The sequence below is a fragment of the Mobula hypostoma genome, chromosome 10, assembly GCF_963921235.1.
Source record: "Mobula hypostoma chromosome 10, sMobHyp1.1, whole genome shotgun sequence".
Taxonomy (NCBI): domain Eukaryota; kingdom Metazoa; phylum Chordata; class Chondrichthyes; order Myliobatiformes; family Myliobatidae; genus Mobula; species Mobula hypostoma.
Genome location: NC_086106.1, coordinates 18,183,480 through 18,205,325, shown reverse-complemented (window position 1 = coordinate 18,205,325; position 21,846 = coordinate 18,183,480). Strand labels below are relative to the sequence as shown.

At 47.7% G+C, this 21,846-nt stretch overlaps 1 protein-coding gene across 1 annotated transcript; it reads left to right on the top strand.

Moving 5' to 3' along the window:
* The first annotated feature begins 17,546 nt into the window (after positions 1-17,546).
* Positions 17,547-21,846, top strand: thtpa (thiamine triphosphatase). Its single transcript, XM_063061285.1, has 3 exons — positions 17,547-17,662; positions 19,357-19,880; positions 21,373-21,846. The coding sequence occupies exons 2-3, from the start codon at positions 19,376-19,378 to the stop codon at positions 21,471-21,473; spliced, it is 606 nt and encodes a 201-aa protein (XP_062917355.1). The 5' UTR covers positions 17,547-17,662; positions 19,357-19,375; the 3' UTR covers positions 21,474-21,846.

Here is a 21,846-nt window from a genome sequence, read left to right as displayed (position 1 = left end):
TATTGCCCTGATCTCATCTTTAATTAAGAGTGCTATCCCACGTCCCTTACCTTCCTGCCTATCCTTCCGTATTACCTGATATCTTTGGATATTTAGTTCCCAATCCACTCCACCCTGCACCCACGTTTCCGTAATGGCCACTAAATCATATCCCTTTGTACTGATTTATGCCACAAGTTCACTGACCTTGTTTCGAATACTATGGGTATTCAATTAAAGTGCTCTTACACTCATTGTGCTTTTAAAATCTTGTGATCTATTTCTCAACCAGAGTTGTAGATATACAGACCTATCAACAGTAGAATTAGAATTTTTCAAGATCCTGAATTCGGCTTGCAGTTCAATACCTAGTAAATCAGTTTCTCGATTATATAATGCACTCTCCCATGCTAAAAATGTAAATACACTGTATATTAAAGAGAAGTGGGAGAAAGAAGCGGGGTTGGTACTTTCGGAGGAGGCTTGGGGGAAAATATGCAGCTTTCAGTGGTCCTCGACTAATTCTTTGACTTGGCGAGAACATTGTTGGAAAAATATTATAAGATACTTCAAGACCCCAGATCAGGAAAAATATAAAGATACAAACGTGACGTGTTGGAGAAGGTGCGGCTCCAAGGAGGCAGATCATTTTCATATTTTCTGGGATTGCCCTAAATTAAGTATATATTGGGAAAGTATTCATAGAACATTAGTTAAGGTACTTAGGTCCCAGATACCTCTGAACTTTGAGATGCTCTATTTGGGGCATGTATTGTTTCTTGAACAGAAGGAAGATATAAAGTTGCTGCAGGCCCTCTTAGCAGCAAGTAAGAAATCAATCATTAGAAAGTGGCTAAATCCAGTACCACCTACATTAGAAGATTGGCACGAAATTATCTTGGAAATATTTAAAATGGAAAAGTTGACTTACTCCCTGAGAATTCAAAAAGAAAAATTTTATCAAATCTGGAATAAATGGATTGAATATATAACCCCAATGCGAGCAGACTTTAGATGACTCTCCTAATGATTTATACTGCTCTTCTCATCAACACAGTAATATTGCTAACGTAAGCACCCCTAGTCTAAATGTTTACTGTTTTTGTTTTCTTTTGGAAAATAGAGAATTAATACAAGTAAAGGAAAAGATTTGGGAAAGGGATAAAAAATGATAAAATTAAGTAAATAAGTACATAGGGATTGGATAATTATGTCTGGGGCAGGAGCAAGCATGAACAAGTTAGGATATAAACACCTACAATGGTTGTTACATAGGCTTATATACAACATTTTGGACCAGAAGAAATGGTCCAGAAGAGATTTATGGATACTATCGTTACTATGTTTCTTAACAACTAATACCATTACTTAGCCTAATAGATTAGAATTACCACTGTACATAATTATCTATTTAAGTGTCTAATTTCCTTTTATATCATCTCAATGTGTACTTAAGAATGTATAAATAATTATAGTTTTATACAAATAAAAAAATGGAAAAGGTTATGTGTGGAAAAAGTACATGATACTTGTGAATTCCTTATCCAAATAAAAATAAAATTTTTTTAAAAAGTAATCTATTTCTCTTTTGCACTTGACTTTTCTTTACTCCCCTCTTACTTTTCTCTCTTTTTATTTTTTGGTTTTTCTTTATCTTTATCCACACTTTTTCCTTTATCCATATTTCTCCAATCTGTTGAACCCACCCCCTATCCACAGCCCTAGTTATGCCATCCGCTAGGATCCAGGTCCCATCACGGTTCAGGTGGAGCCCGTCCCATAGGTACAGCTCCCTCCTTCCCCAGTACTGGTGCCAGCTTCCCATGAATTCAAACCCACTTCTCCCACACCAAACCTTGAGCCACACATTTAACTCTCTAAGCTTCTTGATAATTTGCACATGGTTTAGGTAGTAATCCAGAGATTACCACCTTTTTGGTTCTGCTCTTTAATTTAGTCCCTAGCTGCTCAAATTCCCTCAGCAGAACCTCTTTCCTCGTTCTACCAATGTCGTTGATGCCCACATGAATCGCGACAACCGTATCTTTCCTCTCCCACTGCAAACTCCTCTGCAGGTCAGATAAGATGTCCCGAACCTGGGCACCAGGCAGGTAACATATTTGGGACGCTCTATCCTCACGACAGTGAGCTCTGTCCATTCCCCTGACTGCACTATCCCCAGTTACCACTACATCTCTCTTGAATGGCGCCCTGAACTACGGTGCCACAGTTAAGTTCCTCATCCTTCCTACAGCTCCCACTCTCATCCACACAGGGAGCAAGAATCTCAGACCTGCTGGACAAGCTCGAGGGCTGAGGCTCCTCCAGCACTGTCTCTTGGATCCCACTACCCGCCTCACTCGCAGTCACACCCTCTTGTCCCTGACCACAGACCGAATTTGAGGCAGCTAATCTAATGGGTGTGACTACCTCCTGAAACAGAGAATCCAGGTAACTCTCCCCCTCCCTGATGTGCCGCAGTGTTTGAAAATCAGATTCCAGGTCATCAATTTTGAGCCTGAGTTCCAGGAACCACAATGGGGTCCACCAGCTCCCACATCATGCAGCTACAGCACAAGACCTGATCCTGCATCATCCCTACTTTATTTAATTAACTGTAATTTACTGACTTTTTATTCAACCACTACCAAAGCCTTACCTGCTATTTACTTGTTCCTCCTTGCCAAAACCTCAAGTTCCCACTCCTACACTGGTCCACTCACACAATAGCCACTTTGCTTCGACCCTGCTTTACTTTTATTTGCTCCTGCTAATGAATCACAAATCGATTGGTCCGCTGCTAAAGTGCCGAACCCTGCGAAATGCTCCTTTTTAAACTCATCTCCCAGACCTGTGCAAAGCTCTCTCTCTCTGCAAACCAACTGGTCCATTGCTAATGCACCGAGCCCTGTGAAATGCTCCTTTTTAAACTCATCTCCCAGACCTGTGCAAAGCTCTCTTTCTCTCTCTCTCTCTCTGCAAACCAACTGGTCCACTGCTAATGCACCAAGCCCTGCGAAATGCTCCTTTTTTAAATGCTTCTCCTCAACATGTGCCCAAGTGAAAGAGAGCCCAAGGGTAACAGCAAAAGACCTGCAGAATTCTCTGGAACTTGCTAAAGTCTCTGTCCATGTGTCCACCACAAGAAAAGCACTGAACAAGAATTGTGTTCATGGAAGGACACCATGGAAGAAACCACTACTCTCCAAAAAAAACATTGCTGCACGTCTCAAGTTTTCGAAGACCACTTGGATGTTCCATAATGCTTCTGGGACAATATTATGTGGGCAGATGAGACAAAAGTTGAACTTTTTGGCAGAAATACACGTTGCTATGTTTAGATGAAAACAGGCACTGCACACCAACACCAAAGCCTCATCCCAACTGCAAGGCATGGTGGAAGGGGGCACCATGGTTTGGGGCTGCTCCGCAGCCTCAGGGCCCGGACAGCAGCAATCATTTTGGGAACAATGAATTCAAAATTATATCAAGACATTTTACAGGAGAACGTCAGAGTAGCAGTCCGTGACCTGAAGCTGCAACAAGACAATGAACCAAAACACAAGAGTAAATCAACAACAGAATGGTTTAAAAAGAAGAAAATTTGTGTTTTTTAAAATGGCCAAGTCAGAGTCCAGATCTTAATCCAATTGAGATATATAAACACCATAAACATAAACATTCAAAAAAGGGCTTTATCACTATAAAAGGGTTATTAGACCCTGCACTCTGGCGGAAAGCTATCGACCAGCCGCTGCAACCTGCCCAGACACTCTGTGTTACCTGAATGTCATCATTGTTGCCAGTGAAGATGACAAGGTACATTTCCAAAATCTCATAACAGCGTTAAAAAGATTAGAAGTTTATGGGCTCAGAGCACAACTTGAAAAGCATGAATTCTCTGAACCAAGCATCACTTACTGTGATCACAACATTGACACTCAAGGTTTTACACAAGCATGCTGAGAAAATTCAAGCAGTGGTGGTTGCCCCAAGGCCAAAGGACGTGCCATAGTAGTGGTCCTTTATAGGATTTGTCAATTACTAGAATAGGCTCCTGTCAAACCGGGCAACTGTGCTCCACCCCTTGAACTCATTACTACAGATCAGGAGGAAATCCAATGGACAGAACAGTGTGAGGTAGCTTTACGAAAGGTAAAAGAAATGGTGGCGTCAGACACTGTACTGATACATTGTGATCCACATCATTCGGTGAAACTTGCCTGTGACTCCTCACCTTATGGCATGGGCACAGTCTCACCACATGTTATGAGTGATGGAAATGAATGCCCCAAAGCCTTTGCATCATGTTCCCTTACCACTGCAGAGAAAAATTAGGCTCAGATTGACAGAGAGCCCTGGACTCCGGTTTAGGGTGTAGAATCTTCAACCAGTACTTGTATGGGAGACAGTTTCCCCTCATTTACTGGTTATCAACCACTAGTGCCCATTTTCAGCCCACAGAAGGGTGTTCCGCTAACAACAGCACCACGGATGCAGAGACGGGCTCCAATTCTTGGAGGACACGATTACAAGATTGAATTCAAGAGGACAACTGATCATGGACATGTTGATGGATTGTCCTGTTTACCCTTGCAAAAGAAAAAAAGCCTGAAAAATTTACGAAGGACACTCTCCTTAGCATATTCTCCCTAATGCAAATCAGAAGTCTCCCTAATATGGCAGCGATGACCCAGTGGAAAACCAGAAAAGACCCTACACTGTCTCAAATCTAAATGGCTGGAATGTGCAGCAGAAATTCTAGCTCCCCCATTTTTACCAGCACTGGGGTGAACTTGCCCTTAACAGAGGTGGCCTTATGTGAGGATTGAGAGTTGTATCATCCAAGCTGAGAGCTAAAGTGTTGGAGAAGCCACATGCTGGCCATCAAGATGAAAGCATTGGCTCAAAGCTTTGTCTGGTGACCTGGTGTAGATCATCAGATCAAACAGCTTGTCGCGCACCGTTCGCAGTTTGGGATGCTGACATGTCCAAAAGGCGCTTTCTTTCTTTCTTTACATAATCCCTCGTGCGCTATATTAGGGAGGTACATTATTATACCACCACATCATATGTGAGGACCTTTCTGAACAAAAACTTGGTAGGCAAGTTATCCTGGACTCCTGTACTTTTCTTTCGATTAATTTTTGGAGTTACAAACACATTCACCAACCGGAGCAACAGGTCAACCACAGATGCCATCTCTCTGGCCCTACATTCCTTCTTAGAACACCTGGAGAATAAAGACGCGTACGTAAGGCTCCCTTTCATTGACTACAGCTCTGCCTTTAATACCATCATTCCAAATAAACTGATTCCTAAGCTCCGGATCCTGGGCCTTAGCACTCAGATCTGCAGCTGGATCTTCAACTTCCTCACAGACAGGACCCAGGCTGTAAAAATAGGGCACAAGCTCTCCTCTACAGTCACTCTGAGCACCGGTGCCCCACAAGACTGTGTACTCAGCCCCCTGCTGTACTTACTGTACACCCATGATTGTGTAGCCAAGTTTCCATCAAACTCAATACTGTATATAAGTTTGCTGATGACACAACAATTGTAGGCCGTATCTCGGGTAATGATGAGTTTGAGTACAGAGAGGAAATTAAGAACCTGGTGGCATGGTGCGAAGACAATAACCTATCCCTCAACATCAGCAAGATGAAGGAATTGATTGTTGACTTCAGAAGGAGTAGCGGACCACACGACCCAATTTACATCGGTGGTGCGCAAGTGGAACCGGTCAAAAGCTTTAAGTTCCTCAGGGTCAATATCACAAATGACCTGACTTGGTCCAACCAAGCAGAGTTCACTGCCAAGAAGGCCCACCAGCACCTTTACTTCCTGAGAAAACTAAAGAAATTTGGCCTGTCTCCTAAAACCCCCACTAATTTTTATAGATGCACCGTAGAAAGCATTCTTCCAGGGTGCATCACAACCTGGTATGGAAGTTGTCCTGTCCAAGACCGAAAGAAGCTGCAGAAGATCGTGAACACGGCGTAGCACATCACACAAACCAATCTTCCGTCCGTGGACTCACTTTACACCGCATGCTGTCGGAGCAGTGCTGCCAGGATAATCAAGGACACGATCCACCCAGCCAACACACTTTTCGTCCCTCTTCCCTCCGGGAGAAGGCTCAGGAGCTTGAAGACTCGTACGGCCAGATTTGGGAACAGCTTCTTTCCAACTGTGATAAGACTGCTGAACGGATCCTGACCCAGATCTGGGCCGTACCCTCCAAATATCCGGACCTGCCCTTCGGTTTTTTTGCACAACCTTACTTTCCATTTTTCTATTTTCTATTTATGATTTATAATTTAAATTTTTAATATTTACTAATTTTAACTTTTTAATATTTTTAATATTTAATATTTGTGATCCAGGGAGTGTGAAGCGCAGAATCAGATATCGCTGTGATGATTGTACGTTCTAGTACCAATTGTTTGGCGACAATAAAGTATGAAGTATAAAAGTATAAAGTATAACAGGTATGGGTAGCGATCCCGTGCTCACAACCCTAGTTGTCCTGTATCTTAACTTAGCACCTGGTCCCTGAACTCACTTTGCAGAATGTCATCGCCCTTCCTGCCTTTGTCATTGATGCCAACATGGACCACGACCTCTGGCTGCTACCCTCCCGTTTAAGAATTCAGTGGGCTCGATCCGAGATGCCCCTGACCCTGGCACCTGGGAGGCAATGTACCATCCAGGAATCTCGTTCTCGTCCAGAGACCCTCGTGTCTGTTCCCCTAATCAAGGAATCCCCTCTCACTACAGCTCAGCCCTTCTCCCCACTTTCCCTTCTGAGCAACAAAGCCAGATTCAGTACCAGGCACCTGCCCGACTGTTGGGCTTTCCCCCTTAACAGTATCCAAATCGGTTATCATTGTTATTGAAGGGAATGGCCACATGGGGACCCTACAGTGTCCGCCCTCAGATTTCTGAATGCTGCATGAACACTACCCCGTTTTCCATTTCATTTGCATTATTCATTTGTTTTTTGGTGTTCATTGTTAACCTTTATGTCTTTGCGCTTCACTGCTGTCACAAAGCAATAAATATTCAGAATCAGGTTTATTATCACCGGCATGCGTCGTAAAATTTGTTAACTTAACAGCAGCAGTACAATGCAATACTTGATAATAAAGAAAAAAACTGAATTACACTACAGTAAGTATATATAATTAAATTGGTGCAAAAAACAATCGAAGTGAAAAAGTAGTGAGGTAGTGTTTGTGGGTTCAATGTCCATTTAGGAATATGATGGCAGAGGGGAGGAAGCTGTTCCTGAATCGCTGAGTGTGTGCCTTCAGGCTCCTGTACCTCCCACCTGATGGTAGCATTGAGAAGAAGGTGTGACCTGGGTGATGGGGGTCCTTAATGATGGATGACACCTTTTTGAGGCATTGCTCCTCGAAGATGTCCTGGATACTATGGAGACTAGTGCCCATGATGGAGCTGACTAATTTTACAACTTTACGTAGCTTCTTTCGGTCCTGTGTGGTAACCGCTCCCCCTCGCCATCAGACAGCGATGCAGCCAGTTAGAATACACTTCATGCTACATCTGCAGAAATTTGCGAGTATCCTTTGCGAAGTCTCCTCAAACTCCTAATGAAACATAGCCATTGTCTTGCCTTCTTTATAGCTGCATCGATATGTTGGGACTGGGTTAGTTTCTCAGAGATATCGACACCTAGGAACTTGAAGTTGCTCACTTTCTCCACTTCTGATCCCTCAATGAGGTCTGGTCTGTTCTCCCTCATCTTACCCTTCCTGAAGTCCGCAATCAGCTCTTTGGTCTTACTGACGTTGACTGCCAGGTTGTTGCTGCGACACCAATCCACCAGCTGGTACATCTCTCTCCAGTACGCCCTCTTGTCGCCATATGAGATTCTGCCAATGACGGTTGTATCGTCAGGAAATTTATACATGACGTTTGAGCTGTGCCTAGCCGCACAGTCATGGGGGTAGAGAAAGTAGAGCAGTGGGCTAAGCACACACCCCTGAGGTGCACCAGCGTTGATCATCAGCAAGGAGGAGATGTTATTTCACATATAAGTGTCACGTACACGCAACCCTGTAAAAGTATCAGCTGCAATAGAACACACCTGGAGTCTGGTTTTGCTGTTAACAAAACACTATTATAGTAATTATAGTAATAATATATATACTATTATAGTAACTTAAAACAGGTAAATCAAGAGTTAACAGTGTTATGCATATATAGGTGTATAGATAAATCCCCAAGCTCCTTCAGAGCAAGGGTGGTAGGTGATACAGTCTTACGATGGTGTGGAAAGGGAAGTCAGTTCAATCCTCATGTTAATAGATAGATAGATAGATATACTTTATTGATCCCGAGGGAAATTGGGTTTCGTTACAGCTGCACCAACCAAGAATAGAGCATAAATATAACAATACAAAAACCACAAACAATCAAACAACAATATGCAAACTATGCCAGATGGAAATAAGTCCAGGACCAGCCTATTGGCTCAGGGTGTCTGACCCTCCACGGGAGAGGCTGCAATTAATGTGAGATGTTTGTAATCCAAAGGCAAATGTTGTGACAAGGCAATTACATCGATATTTCACAGATTCCACGACAGCAATACAGAATAACAATAGCAGTAGGTTTTATCTCCGAAGTTGTTCCACTCTGCACACAAAAGTATCACCAACAGTGATCTTCAACAAATATCCTTTCAACACAAGTGGTACCCCACCCGAATTCAGCTACTGGACATCCCAAAGTGGTGGCCACAGGATACTCAAACCGAGTCCATGTATGGATTATCACCAACAGTAGCTTATCACAAAGGGGACCCTCTTCAAGGGAACCACCACCCAGGCAAGGGTCGACACACCGGTAGATTCCACAAGGTTACCCCAATCACGCACAATGTGATAGCCACTTATCCAGTTCCACATCATACGAAATAATTTCAACAGTGATTTGCCTCAGGGGTGCCTTTCTTCAGTGAACTGCCACACCCAGACAAAGGGTAAATACACACGTGGTATTCACAATAGACAATAGACAATAGGTGCAGGAGTAGGCCATTCGGCCCTTCGAGCCAGCACCGCCATTCACTGTGATCATGGCTAATCATCCACTATCAGTATCCAGTTCCTGCCTCATCCCCATAACCTTTGATTCCACTATCTTTAAGAGCTCTATCCATCTCTTTCTTGAAAGCATCCAGAGACTTGGCCTCCACAGCCTTCTGGGGCAGAGCATTCCATACATCCACCACTCTCTGGGTGAAAAAGTTTTTCCTCAACTCCGTTCTAAATGGCCTACCCCTAATTCTTAGACTGTGGCCTCTGGTTCTGGACTCACCCATCAGCGGGAACATGCTTCCTGCCTCCAGCGTGTCCAATCCCTTAATAATCTTATATGTTTCAATAAGATCCCCTCTCAGCCTTCTAAATTCCAGAGTATACAAGCCCAGTCACCAGAGAACAAAGGTGTTCCCCTCACCAGAGAACCCAGTCCTGTGGATTAACTATGTGACAATCACCCTTTCGTATTCGAATGGAATCAAACTCACCCTTACGGGCTACTTAGAGAGAGTCCAAACAGTGACCTCTTTGTCACTAGCTTTCTTCTGTTTCAAACCTTTCTCTCCCCTCCTCTTTCTCTGCCAACTTCTTCTACTTGCAGCACTTGTGAGAGTCAATTATCAATACTCTGGATTGATCTCAACTCACTCGTTTTGGGCTACTAAAAGTTTAAACCAGCAACCTCACTCACTGCTGTCTTTCATTGATCAAAACCATCTCGACTCTGAACATGTGTCTCTCTATGTGTGTCTGTAAGAGGATCATCTGACCTTGCTTATTCAAAACAAGTTGCAAACTTATATAAACATTCATTGTCCATCATGTTACTCCACCTCTCTCACCATAGTAACTAAGCAATTTTGTAGTCAGTAGAAATCCAAAAGTCAGAGTCATTCTCCCGGCATTTTAAAGTGACAATCCACAGAAAGAATGAACCCTAGGGGTATATAACGTAAGATACTGAAAATTAACCAGAAAAAGAAGTTCAACAAGCCATTGGTGAGGCTGCACTTTAAGTACCGTGTGCAGTTTGGTCACCTTGCTACGGGGAAGGCGAGGTTAGGCTAGAAAGGGTGCAGAAAAGATTTACGAGTTTGTTGCCTGAGTTAAAGGGAGAGGTTGGCCCAGGTTAGGTCTTTATTCCTTGCACAGTAGGAGAAAGAGGGGAAGCCCTCCAGTGTAGGGGTCCAAAACTAGGAGGCGTGGGTTCATAGTAAGAGAGAACTGAGGGGCAACTTTTTCACACAGAGAATCGGAATCAGGTTTATTATCACCGGCATGTGTTGTGAAATTTGTTAACTTAGCAGCAGCAGTTCAATGCAATACATAATATAGAAGAAGAAAAAATAATAAATAAGTAAGTCAATTACAGTACATGTACAGTGACTAGATTAAAAATCGTGCAACAAGCAGAAATAATATAGATTTAAAAAGTGAGGTAGCGTCCAAGGGTTCAATTTCCATTTAGGAATCAGATGGCAGAGGGGAAGAAGCTGTTCCTGAATCGCTGAGTGTGTGACTTCAGGCTTCTGTACCTCCTACCTGATGGTAACAGTGAGAAGAGGGCATGCTCTGGGTGTTGGAGGTCCTTAATAATGACTTTCTGAGACACTGCTCCCTGAAGATGTCCTGGGTACTTTGTAGGCTAGTAGCAAGATGGAGCCGACTAGATTTACAACCCCCTTCAGCTTCTTTCAGTCCTGTATAGTAGCCACCCCTCCGTACCAGACAGTGATGCAGCCCGTCAGAATGCTCTCCACAGTACATCTGTAGAAGTTTTTGAGTGTATTTGTTGTCATACCAAATCTCTTCAAACTCCTAATAAAGTTTAGACACTGTCTTGCCTTCTTTATAACTGCATCAATATGTTGGAACCAGGTTAGATCCTCAGAGATCTTGACGCCCAGGAACGTGAAACTGCTCACTCTCTCCACTTCTGATCCCTCTATGAGGATTGGTATGTGTTCCTTCATCTTACCCTTCCTGAAGTCCACAATCAGCTCTTTCATCTTACTGACGTTGAGTGCCAGGTTGTTGCTGTGGCACCATTCCACCAGTTGGCATATCTCACTCCTATACGCCCTCTCGTCACCACCTGAGAGGAATACATATATTTGTCACCATGTACAACCCTGAGATTCATTTGTAGGCTCAATAAGTCTATGGAATAACGATCACAGAGTGAATGAAAGACCACCCCCCCCCCTCAAACTGGGCATTCAACCACAGTACCAAAGACAACAAACTGTGCAAATACAAAAAGACAGAAATAATAATAATAAATAAATAGAACATAGAACATAGAACATGGAATAGTACAGCGCTGTACAGGCCCTTTGGCCCACAATGTTGTGCCCACCTTCAAACCCTGCCTCCCATATAAGCCCCCACCTTAAATTCCTCCATAAACCTGTCTAGTAGTCTCTTAAACTTCACTAGTGTATCTGCCTCCACCACTGACTCAGGCAGTGCATTCCACGCACCAACCACTCTCTGAGTAAAAAACCTTCCTCTAATATCCCCATTGAACTTCCCACCCCTTACCTTAAAGCCATGTCCTCTTGTATTGAGCAGTGGTGCCCTGGGGAAGAGGAGCTGGCTATCCATTCTATCTATTCCTCTTATTATCTTGTACACCTCTATCATGTCTCCTCTCATCCTCCTTCTCTCCAAAGAGTAAAGCCCTAGCTCCCTTAATCTTTGATCATAATGCATACTCTCTAAACCAGGCAGCATCCTGGTAAATCTCCTCTGTACCCTTTCCAATGCTTCCACATCCTTCCTATAGTGAGGCGACCAGAACTGGACACAGTACTCCAAGTGTGGCCTAACCAGAGTTTTATAGAGCTGCATCATTACATGGCGACTCTTAAACTCTATCCCTCGACTTATGAAAGCTAACACCCCATAAGCTTTCTTAACTACCCTATCCACCTGTGAGGCAACTTTCAGGAATCTGTGGGTATGTACCCCCAGATCCCTCTGCTCCTCCACACTACCAAGTATCCTGATATTTACTTTGTACTCTGCCTTGGAGTTTGTCCTTCCAAAGTGTACCCCCTCAGATTTCTCTGGGTTGAACACCATCTGCCACTTCTCAGCCCACTTCTGCATCCTATCAATTTCTCTCTGCAATCTTTGACAATCCTTTACACTATCTACAAAACCACCAACCTTTGTGTCGTCTGCAATCTTTGACAATCCTCTACACTATCTACAAAACCACCAACCTTTGTGTCGTCTGCAAACTTGCCAACCCACCCTTCTACCCCAACATCCAGGTCGTTAATATAAATCACAAGAAGTAGAGGTCCCAGAACAGATCCTTGTGGGACACCACTAGTCACAATCCTCCAATCTGAATGTACTCCCTCCACCACCACCCTCTGCCTTCTGCAGGCAAGCCAATTCTGAATCCACCTGGCCAAACTTCCCTGGATCCCATGCCATCTGACTTTCTGAATAAGTCTACTGTGTGGAACCTTGTCAAATACCTTTCTAAAATCCATATAGATCACATCCACTGCACTGCCCTCATCTATATGCCTGGTCACCTCCTCAAAGAACTCTATCAGGCTCGTTAGACACAATCTTACCTTCACAAAGCCGTGCTGACTGTCCCTGATCAGACCATGATTCTCTAAATGCCCATAAATCCTATCTCTAAGAATCTTTTCCAACAGCTTTCCCATCACAGACGTAAGGCTCACTGGTCTATAATTACTCGGACTATCCCTACTACCTTTTTTGAACAAGGGGACAACATTCGCCTCCCTCCAATCCTCCGGTACCATTCCCATGGATAACGAGGACATAAAGATCCTAGCCAGAGGCTCAGCAATCTCTTCTCTCGCCTCGTGGAGTAGCCTGGGGAATATTCCGTCAGGCCCTGGGGACTTATCCATCCTAGTGTATTTTAATAACTCCAACACCTCCTCTCCCTTAATATCAACATTCTCCAGAACATCAGCCTCACTCATATTGTCCTCACCTTCATCAAGTTCCCTCTCATTGGTGAATACCGAAGAGAAGTATTCATTGAGGACCTCGCTCACTTCCACAGCCTCCAGGCACATCTTCCCACCTTTATCTCTAATCGGTCCTACCTTCACTCCTGTCATCCTTTTTTTCTTCACATAATTGAAGAATGCCTTGGGGTTTTCCCTTACCCTACTCGCCAAGGCCTTCTCATGCCCCCTTCTTGCTCTTCTCAGCCCCTTCTTAAGCTCCTTTCTTGCTTCCCTATATTCCTGAATAAACCCATCTGATCCTTGCTTCCTAAACCTCATGTATGCTGCCTTCTTCCACCTGACTAGATTTTCTACCACACTTGTCACCCATGGTTCCTTCACCCTACCATTCTTTATCTTCCTCACCAGGACAAATTTATCCCTAACATCCTGCAAGAGATCTCTAAACATCAACCACATGTCCATAGTACATTTCCCTGCAAAAACATCATCCCAATTCACACCCGCAAGTTCCAGCCTTATAGCCTCATAATTTGCCCTTCCCCAATTAAAAATTTTCCTGTCCTCTGATTCTATCCTTTTCCATGATAATGCTAAAGGCCAGGGAGCGGTGGTCACTGTCCCCCAGATGCTCACCCACTGAGAGATCTGTGACCTGACCCGGTTCATTACCAAGTATTAGATCTGGTATGGCATTCCCCCTAGTTGGCCTGTCCACATACTGTGACAGGAATCCATCCTGGACACATAGAAACATAGAAACATAGAAACATAGAAACATAGAAACATAGAAAATAGGTGCAGGAGTAGGCCATTCGGCCCTTCGAGCCTGCACCGCCATTTATTATGATCATGGCTGATCATCCAACTCAGAACCCAGCCTTCCCTCCATACCCCGTGACCCCTGTAGCCACAAGGGCCATATCTAACTTCCTTTTAAACATAGCTAATGAACTGGCCTCAACAGTTTGCTGTGGCAGAGAATTCCACAGATTCACCACTCTCTGTGTGAAGAAGTTTTTCCTAACCTCGGTCCTAAAAGGCTTCCCCTCTATCCTCAAACTGTGACCCCTCGTTCTAGACCTCCCCAACATCGGGAACAATCTTCCCGCATCTAGCCTGTCCAATCCCTTTAGGATCTTATACGTTTCAATCAGATCCCCCCTCAATCTTCTAAATTCCAACGAGTACAAGCCCAGTTCATCCAGTCTTTCTTCATATGAAAGACCTGCCATCCCAGGAATCAATCTGGTGAACCTTCTTTGTACTCCCTCTATGGCAAGGATGTCTTTCCTCAGATTAGGGGACCAAAACTGCACACAATACTCCAGGTGTGGTCTCACCAAGGCCTTGTACAACTGCAGTAGTACCTCCCTGCTCCTGTACTCGAATCCTCTCGCTATAAATGCCAGCATACCGTTCGCCTTTTTCACCGCCTGCTGTACCTGCATGCCCACTTTCAATGACTGGTGTATAATGACACCCAGGTCTCGTTGCACCTCCCCTTTTCCTAATCGGCCACCATTCAGATAATAATCTGTTTTCCTATTTTTGCCACCAAAGTGGATAACTTCACATTTATCCACATTAAATTGCATCTGCCATGAGTTTGCCCACTCACCCAACCTATCCCAGTCACCCTGCATCTTAACAAACTCTGCCCCATCTAAACCCTTGGAACTAATCAGGTGCCAATCAATATTAGGGAAGTTAAAGTCACCCATGATAACAACCCTGTTATTTTTGCACCTTTCCAAAATCTGCCTCCCAATCTGCTCCTTTGTATCTCTGCTGCTACCAGGGGGCCTATAGAATAACCCCAATAGAGTAACTGCTTCCTTCCTGTTCCTGACTTCCACCCATACTGACTCAAAAGAGGATCCTGCTACATTACCCATCCTTTCTGTAGCTGTAATAATATCCCAGACTAGTAATGCCACCCCTCCTCCCCTTTTTCCACCCTCTCTACCCCTTTTAAAGCACTGAAATTCAGGAATATTGAGAATCCATTCCTGCCCTGGTGCCAGCCAAGTCTCTGTAATGGCCACTACATCATAATTCCATGTATGTATCCAAGCTCTCAGTTCATCACCTTTGTTCCTGATGCTTCTTGCATTGAGGTTCACACATTTCAGCCCTTCTACCTTACTGTCTTTACACCATTTATTCTGCTTCTCTTTCCTCAAAGCCTCTCTGTATGTTAGATCTGGCTTTACTCCATGCACTTCTTTCACTGCTTTATCGCTCTGGGTCCCATCCCCCTTGCAAATTAGTTTAAACCCTCCCGAACTATGCTAGCAAACCTACCTTCAAAGATATTGCTCCCACTCGAGTTCGGGTGCAATTCATCCAATCTGTACAGGTCCCACCTTCCCCAGAAGAGATCCCAATGATCCAAAAATCTAAAACCCTGCTCCCTGCACCAACTCCTCAGCCACGCATTCAACTGCCATCTCCTCCAATTCTTACCATCACTGTCACGTAGCACTGGCAGCAATCCTGAGAACGTCACCCTTGAGGTCCTGTTCTTCAGCCTTCTGCCTAGGTCCCAAAACTCACACTTCAGGACCCCATCCCTCTTCCTGCCTATGTCGTTGGTGCCAAAATGTATCATGACTTCTGGTTGCTTTCCCTCTCGTACCAGGATGTTGTGCACCCGGTCAGAGACATGCTGGACCCTTGCACCTGGGAGGCAACAAACCATGCGGGTGTCCTTCTCACGTCCACAAAATCTCCTGTTTGCTCCCCTGACTATAGAGTCTCCAATGACGACAGCTCTCCTCTTCTCCGTCCCACCCTTCTGCACCACCGGGTGCAGAATGAACAATAAATACCAAGATCATGAGATGAGGAGTCCTTGAAAGTGAGTCCATAGGTTGTGGGAACAGTTCAGTGATGGGGCAAATGAGGCTGGCTGAATTTATCCCCTCTGACTGAAGAGCCTGATAGTTGAGGGGTAATAACTGTTCCTGAACCTGGTGGTGGTTCCTGTACTCCTTCCTGATGGTAACAGTAACAAGAGAACATGTCCCTGATGACAGATGCTGCTTTCCTGTGACAATATTTCATGTAGATGTGCTCAATGGTCAGGAGGGCTGTAACGGATGGAGCCAAATACACTACTTTTTGAAGTTTGTCAAAGTTTTAGATGTTTGCCAAATCTCCACCAACTCCCAAGGAAATATGGCACTGCCGTGCTTTCTGCATAATTGCACCCAGGTCAGCTTCTCTGAAATAATAACACTGAGGAATTTAAAGGTGCAGACCCTCTCCACCTTGGTCTTCCAATGAGGACTGGTTCAAGGACCTCTGGTTTCCTTCTCGTGGTCAGCTCCTTGCTCTTGCTGGCATGGAGCGAGAGGCTGCTGTTGTGGTGCCACTCAGCTGGACTTTCAATTTCCCTTGATTCAGCCAGTGACAGTGGTGTCATCGGCAAACTTGATCACGTGCTTAGCCCCACAGCCAGAAGTGTCAAGCAGTAGAGCAGGGGGGCTAAGCACTCAGTCCTGAGGTGCACCTGTGCCGATGGAGATCGTGGACGAGACGTTGTACCAATCCGAACTGTCTGGGGTCTGCAAGTGAGGAAATAAGGAAGTATTGAGGCCTAGGTCTTGATGCTTATTGATTGGTTTTGAGGAGATGGTGGTATTGAATGCTGAGTTGTCATCAATTCAGATGTTCCAGGTCTGAGTGAAGATCCAATGATATGGCATCTCTGTGGTAGGAAATTTGGAGAAAATTCAAGTTGTTTCTGAGACAGAAGTTGATATACTTCATCACAGTGGATGCCAGTGCTACTGGGCTATAGTCATTGAGGGAGGTCACCACACTCCTCTTGGGCACTGGTATGACTGAAGCCTGGTTGAAGCAGGTGGGTACCACACACTACCCGAGCAAGAGGAATTGGGACAACGTCATTGGTACTGACCTGATGGGCCAAATGGCCTGTATTGCTGTGTATCATTCTGTAATGCTCTGTGGCTCGATGCGCAGGCTGATTGGAATCATAGTTGACACAGACTCGGTGGATCGAACGGCCTGTTCCTGAAGTATACGCCTCTGTGTATATTTTTATTGTAAATAAGTTTTATTCTTGACTATGGTTTGAGAGTGAACAAATGATTTATTGTAAACACCTTTATTTTGAATAAGGACTGAGAGTTAACGCATGATTTATTGTAAATAACTTTATTTATTGAATAAGGACTCAGAGTCAACGAATGGTTTTTTTGTAAATAACTTTATTTTGTAATATTTCTGAATAAAGTATCTTTTTGGAAAAAATACGCCTCTGCGTCATTAAAACTACAACTCCCGAAAGGCGAAGCGTAAGCGCAGCTACAGACTACAGCTCTCCGCAGGCGTAGAGAGCAGAAAGCCCAAGACGACAATAAATTACGGTAACATACACAAAATGCTGGAGCAATTCAGCAGATCAGACAGCAGCTATGGAGGGGGATAAACAGTCGACATTTTTGGACCGAGACCCTTCATAGGGACCGGAACGAAAGCAGGCAAAAGGAGGAAGTGGGGTTTAAAAACTACAAATATCCTACAGTTCCCGGCAGGCAAGGCGGTTCGAGCTCAGCGGTGGACTTCCGGAGTTCTGCAGAGGAGAGAGAGGGGTGTTGGGGCTCGGGGGTGAGTGTGAGGGTGCGGGGTGGTGAGGGGAGGTGAGGGGTGGGAGTAGTGGAGGGTGAGGGGTGTGGAGATGGGAGGCGAGGGGGATGAGTAGGGGAGTTTGGGATTGACAGTAGGAAGGGAGAGAATGAGGAATGGATGGATGGAGAAGGGAGTGGGACGTTCTGAGGGAGGGGTGAGCAGAGGGTTGTGTGGTCTGAGGGAGGGGTGAGCAGAGGGTTGTGTGGGTGTAAGTGGCTGGGGGGCGGTGTTGAGAGGTTGTGAGCTTTGGCTGGTGGGTGTTGGTGCTACCCCCGCCCTCCCTCAGCTCTCCGTTTGATCACTACTCCCCTCCCAACCGGACACTCATCTTCCCCAGATACATTCCCTTCCCCCCTCTGACACCCACTCCCGGACCCCTACCCCACTCAGACATTGACCCACCCCAGGACCCCTACCCCACTCAGACACTGACCCACCCCAGGACCCCTACCCCACTCAGACACTGACCCACCCCACTCAGACACTGACCCACCCCAGGACCCCTACCCCACTCAGACACTGACCCAGCCCAGGACCCCTACCTCATTCACACACTGACCCACCCCAGGACCCCTACCCCACTCAGACACTGACCCACCCCAGGACCCCTACCCCACTCAGACACTGACCCACCCCAGGACCCCTACCTCATTCACACACTGACCCACCCCAGGACCCCTACCCCACTCAGACACTGACCCACCCCACTCAGACACTGACCCACCCCACTCAGACACTGACCCACCCCAGGACCCCTACCCCACTCAGACACTGACCCACCCCAGGACCCCTACCCCACTCAGACATTGACCCACCCCAGGACCCCAACCCCACTCAGACACTGACCTTCCCTTCCCCACTCAGATACCACCCCCCAAGCTCCTTTCCCTCCCTCAGACATCCATTTCCTGGCCCCTTGCCACACAGACCACCCCCCACCTCTCTTCCCCACATCCCCCCAGCTCCTGACTCCCTTCACTCTTCCCCCCCTGACACCCACCACCAGACCCCTACCCCACTCAGACACTGACCCTCCCCAGTCCCCTTCCCCACTCCGATACCCCCCCACCTCCCTTCCCCACATCCCCCCAGCTCCTGGCCCCCTTCCCACTTCCCCACTCAGACACCCCCCACCCCCTTCCCCACTTTGACACACCCCTGGCCCTTCCCTCCCCTCCCCTCTCTCAGACTGCCCCCTGACCGCCGTCTCCTCTCTTGGGCTCACCCCGGTCCCCTCACCTCCCTGAACACCACCACACCAGACTACATCCCCTCCTTCAGACCCCCCCCCGACCCCTCCTCTGGACTCCCCAGGTTCAGATGCCCAATGCTCTCCTTACTTCCTTCCCCCCGGCAACCCTCTCTCCCCCTCCGCCTCAGACATCCTCTCTTCCCCGTCTCAGAAACCCACTGATCCCGGCCTTGGAAACACTCCCTGACTTCCCTCTTCCAGCTTAGAGCTCCCCTCAGCCCATCTCCTCTCTGATACACCGCTGTCCCCTCCTCCTGTTCAGACCCTTCCCTCTTCCTTAGAGACCCTCACTTGGCCCCCTCCTCCCCTGCGCAGACACCCATTCACCCCTGCCCCCTCTTCCCTCAGAGAACCCCCGACCCCTCACCCTCCTCAGACCCGCACTGATATCCTCTCTCTGTCTCTCCGCTGCCACCGCCAGAGCCCGGCCGCGGACGGCGATGCCCATCGAGGTGGAGCGCAAGTTTGCCGTGCGCCCCGACACAGAGCGGTGTTTGGCGTCCCTGGGCGGGCAGCGCCTGGGCAGCCGCTCTCTGCTGGACCGCTACTTCGACACCGAAGACCTGCGGCTCACGTCCGCCGACCTGTGGCTCCGGACCCGCGAGGGCCGCTGGCAGCTGAAAAGCCGCGTCGGGGCTGGGGGGCCGGCTGACGGGACCACCCGCTACCGTGAGACCACGTCGGAGGCCGAGATCTTGGCCCTGCTGCGGCCGCTGCTGACCGCCGCCGCGGGGGGCCTGGACCGGCTGGTGGAGAGCGGGCACCTGCAAGAGTTCGCCGCCATCCGCACCCAGCGCATCTCCTACCGCCTGCCCCAGGGGACGGTGGTGGACCTGGACCTGGCCGACTTCGGCCACCGGGTAGGCGAGATCGAGGTGGAGGTGGGCACCGAGGCCGAGGTGCCCGCGGCCCAGGCCAGGATCGAGGAGCTGGCACGCAGCCTGGGTGGGTGACCACTTGGGGGGGGAGGTGGGCTGCATTTTCCCCTCATCCGCTGAAGTGTAACGCCCCACAAAACGAGAGGTCGTGTTTCCCGCCCTGAAGTGGGTGGAGGGAGGGAGACTGGAATGGGGGTAGGGGAGGGAGGGGCATATTGGAGGTGGGGAGGGTTCACAGAGATGGGGATCGATGAGGAGTGCACCGGGTAGGGTGTATGGGAGGAGGGGTTCACGGAAACAGGGTAGGGCATGGGGAGGGAGGTCTTCTCTGTGACAGGGTAGGGTGTAGGGGAGGGAGGGTTATACGGTGACGGGGTAGGGCGTGGGGAGGGAGGGAGGGTTTCATGGTGACGGGGTAGGGCGTAGGGGAGGGAGGGTTTCATGATGACGGGGTAGAGTGTTTGGGAGGGAGGGTTTAATGGTGAGAGGGTGGGACATAGGGGAGGGAGGGTTTTATGGTGACGGGTAGGACATAGGGGAGGGAGGATTTATGGTGACGGGATAGGACGTAGGGGAGGGAGGGTTTCATGGTGACGGGGTAGGGCGTAGGGGAGGGAGGTAGGGTTTTATGGTGACGGTGTAGGGGAGGGATGGTTCTATGGTGATGTAGGGCGTAGGGGAGGGAGGGTTTCATGGTGACGGGGTAGGGCATAGGGGAGGGAGGGTACTATGGTGACAGGGTAGGGCATAGGGGAGGGAGGGTTTTATGGTGATGGGGTAGGGCGTAGGGGAGGGACTGTTTCATGGTGATGGGGTAGGGTGTAGGAGAGGGAGGGTCTCATCGTGACGGGGTAGGACGTAGGGGAGGGAGGTAGGGTTTAATGGTGACGGGGTAGGGCGTAGGGGAGGGAGGGTTCTATTGTGATGGGTAGGGCGTAGGGGAGGGAGGGTTTCACGGTGACGGGGTAGGTCGTAGGGGAGGGAGGGAGGGTTTTATGGTAATGGGGTAGGACATAGGGGAGGGACTGTTTCAAGGTGATGGGGTAGGGTTTAAGGGAGGGAGGCAGTCACTGAGGCAGGTAGAGTACAAGGAGGGGAGGGTTTTGCGGAGATGGGGAGGGAAGAAACAGGGGTGGGGTGGTTGCAGGTAGATTCAGTGGTGCTGTGGTCCATTGGGTCTCATCATGGCTACCACGAGAGGCCCCAGTTTTAAGCTGCTTGGAAGTAGGTACAGAGGAGATATCAGGGGTAAGATTTTTTATGCAGTGAGTGGTGAGTGTGTGGAATGGGCTGCCGGCGATGGTGATGGAGGCTGAAACGATAGGGTCTTTTAAGAGACTCCTGGACAGGTACATGGAGCTCAGAAAATAGAGGGCTATGAGTAATCCTTGGTAATTTCCAAGGTAAGGACATGTTTGGCACAGCTTTGTGGGCCGAAGGGCCTGTATTGTGTTGTAGGTTTTCTGTGTTTTATCGGATGTCTGCATCCGCCCCCGCAGTGCAGAGGGGGTTGTTGTGCTGAGGTTTTGACGTGTCCTCTATCCCGTCTCCTTCCTCAGGTCTGGACGGTGAAGAGGTCCTTCCTGGCAAGATGCACGTCTTCCTGCAGAAGTTCCGCCCACTTCACTACCAGAAGCTCTTGGACGCCAGAGTCCTGTAGCCGGAGTCAGGGAGTGGGCGTGGGGCAAGTGCCTCGGGAGCTCAGCATCTCCGCTGGAAGCAGCATGTGATAATTACCCCAGTGCTGCAACCCGTGCTCCGTGCACCCCTCCCCAGGCGCAGAACTTCCGGTGCACAGCAAGACTCCGCCGCTGCGCAAGGTGTCGAGGCAGCTGAGGCTCCAGACTCCCCAGGGCTCCGGAAACGCTCCCCATCCGCCTCCGCAGGGTGTGGGGATTTCATCGGACTGGGATGTCTGCCCAACTGCAACCCCCACTCCACCCGGGAGATTCACACCACACTGTTTTTATAAGTAATTCTGGTTCCAGTTACTCAGCGTGTCACAGACAAGTGAAATAAAGACAGCGATTGAT

Excerpts from the sequence above, each read along its gene's own strand:
- thtpa (XM_063061285.1), top strand. The coding sequence starts at position 19,376 with ATGCCCATCGAGGTGGAGCGCAAGTTTGCCGTGCGCCCCGACACAGAG. Across the intron at positions 19,881-21,372 it reads GGAGCTGGCACGCAGCCTGG|GTCTGGACGGTGAAGAGGTC; the intron begins GTGGGTGACCAC and ends CTCCTTCCTCAG.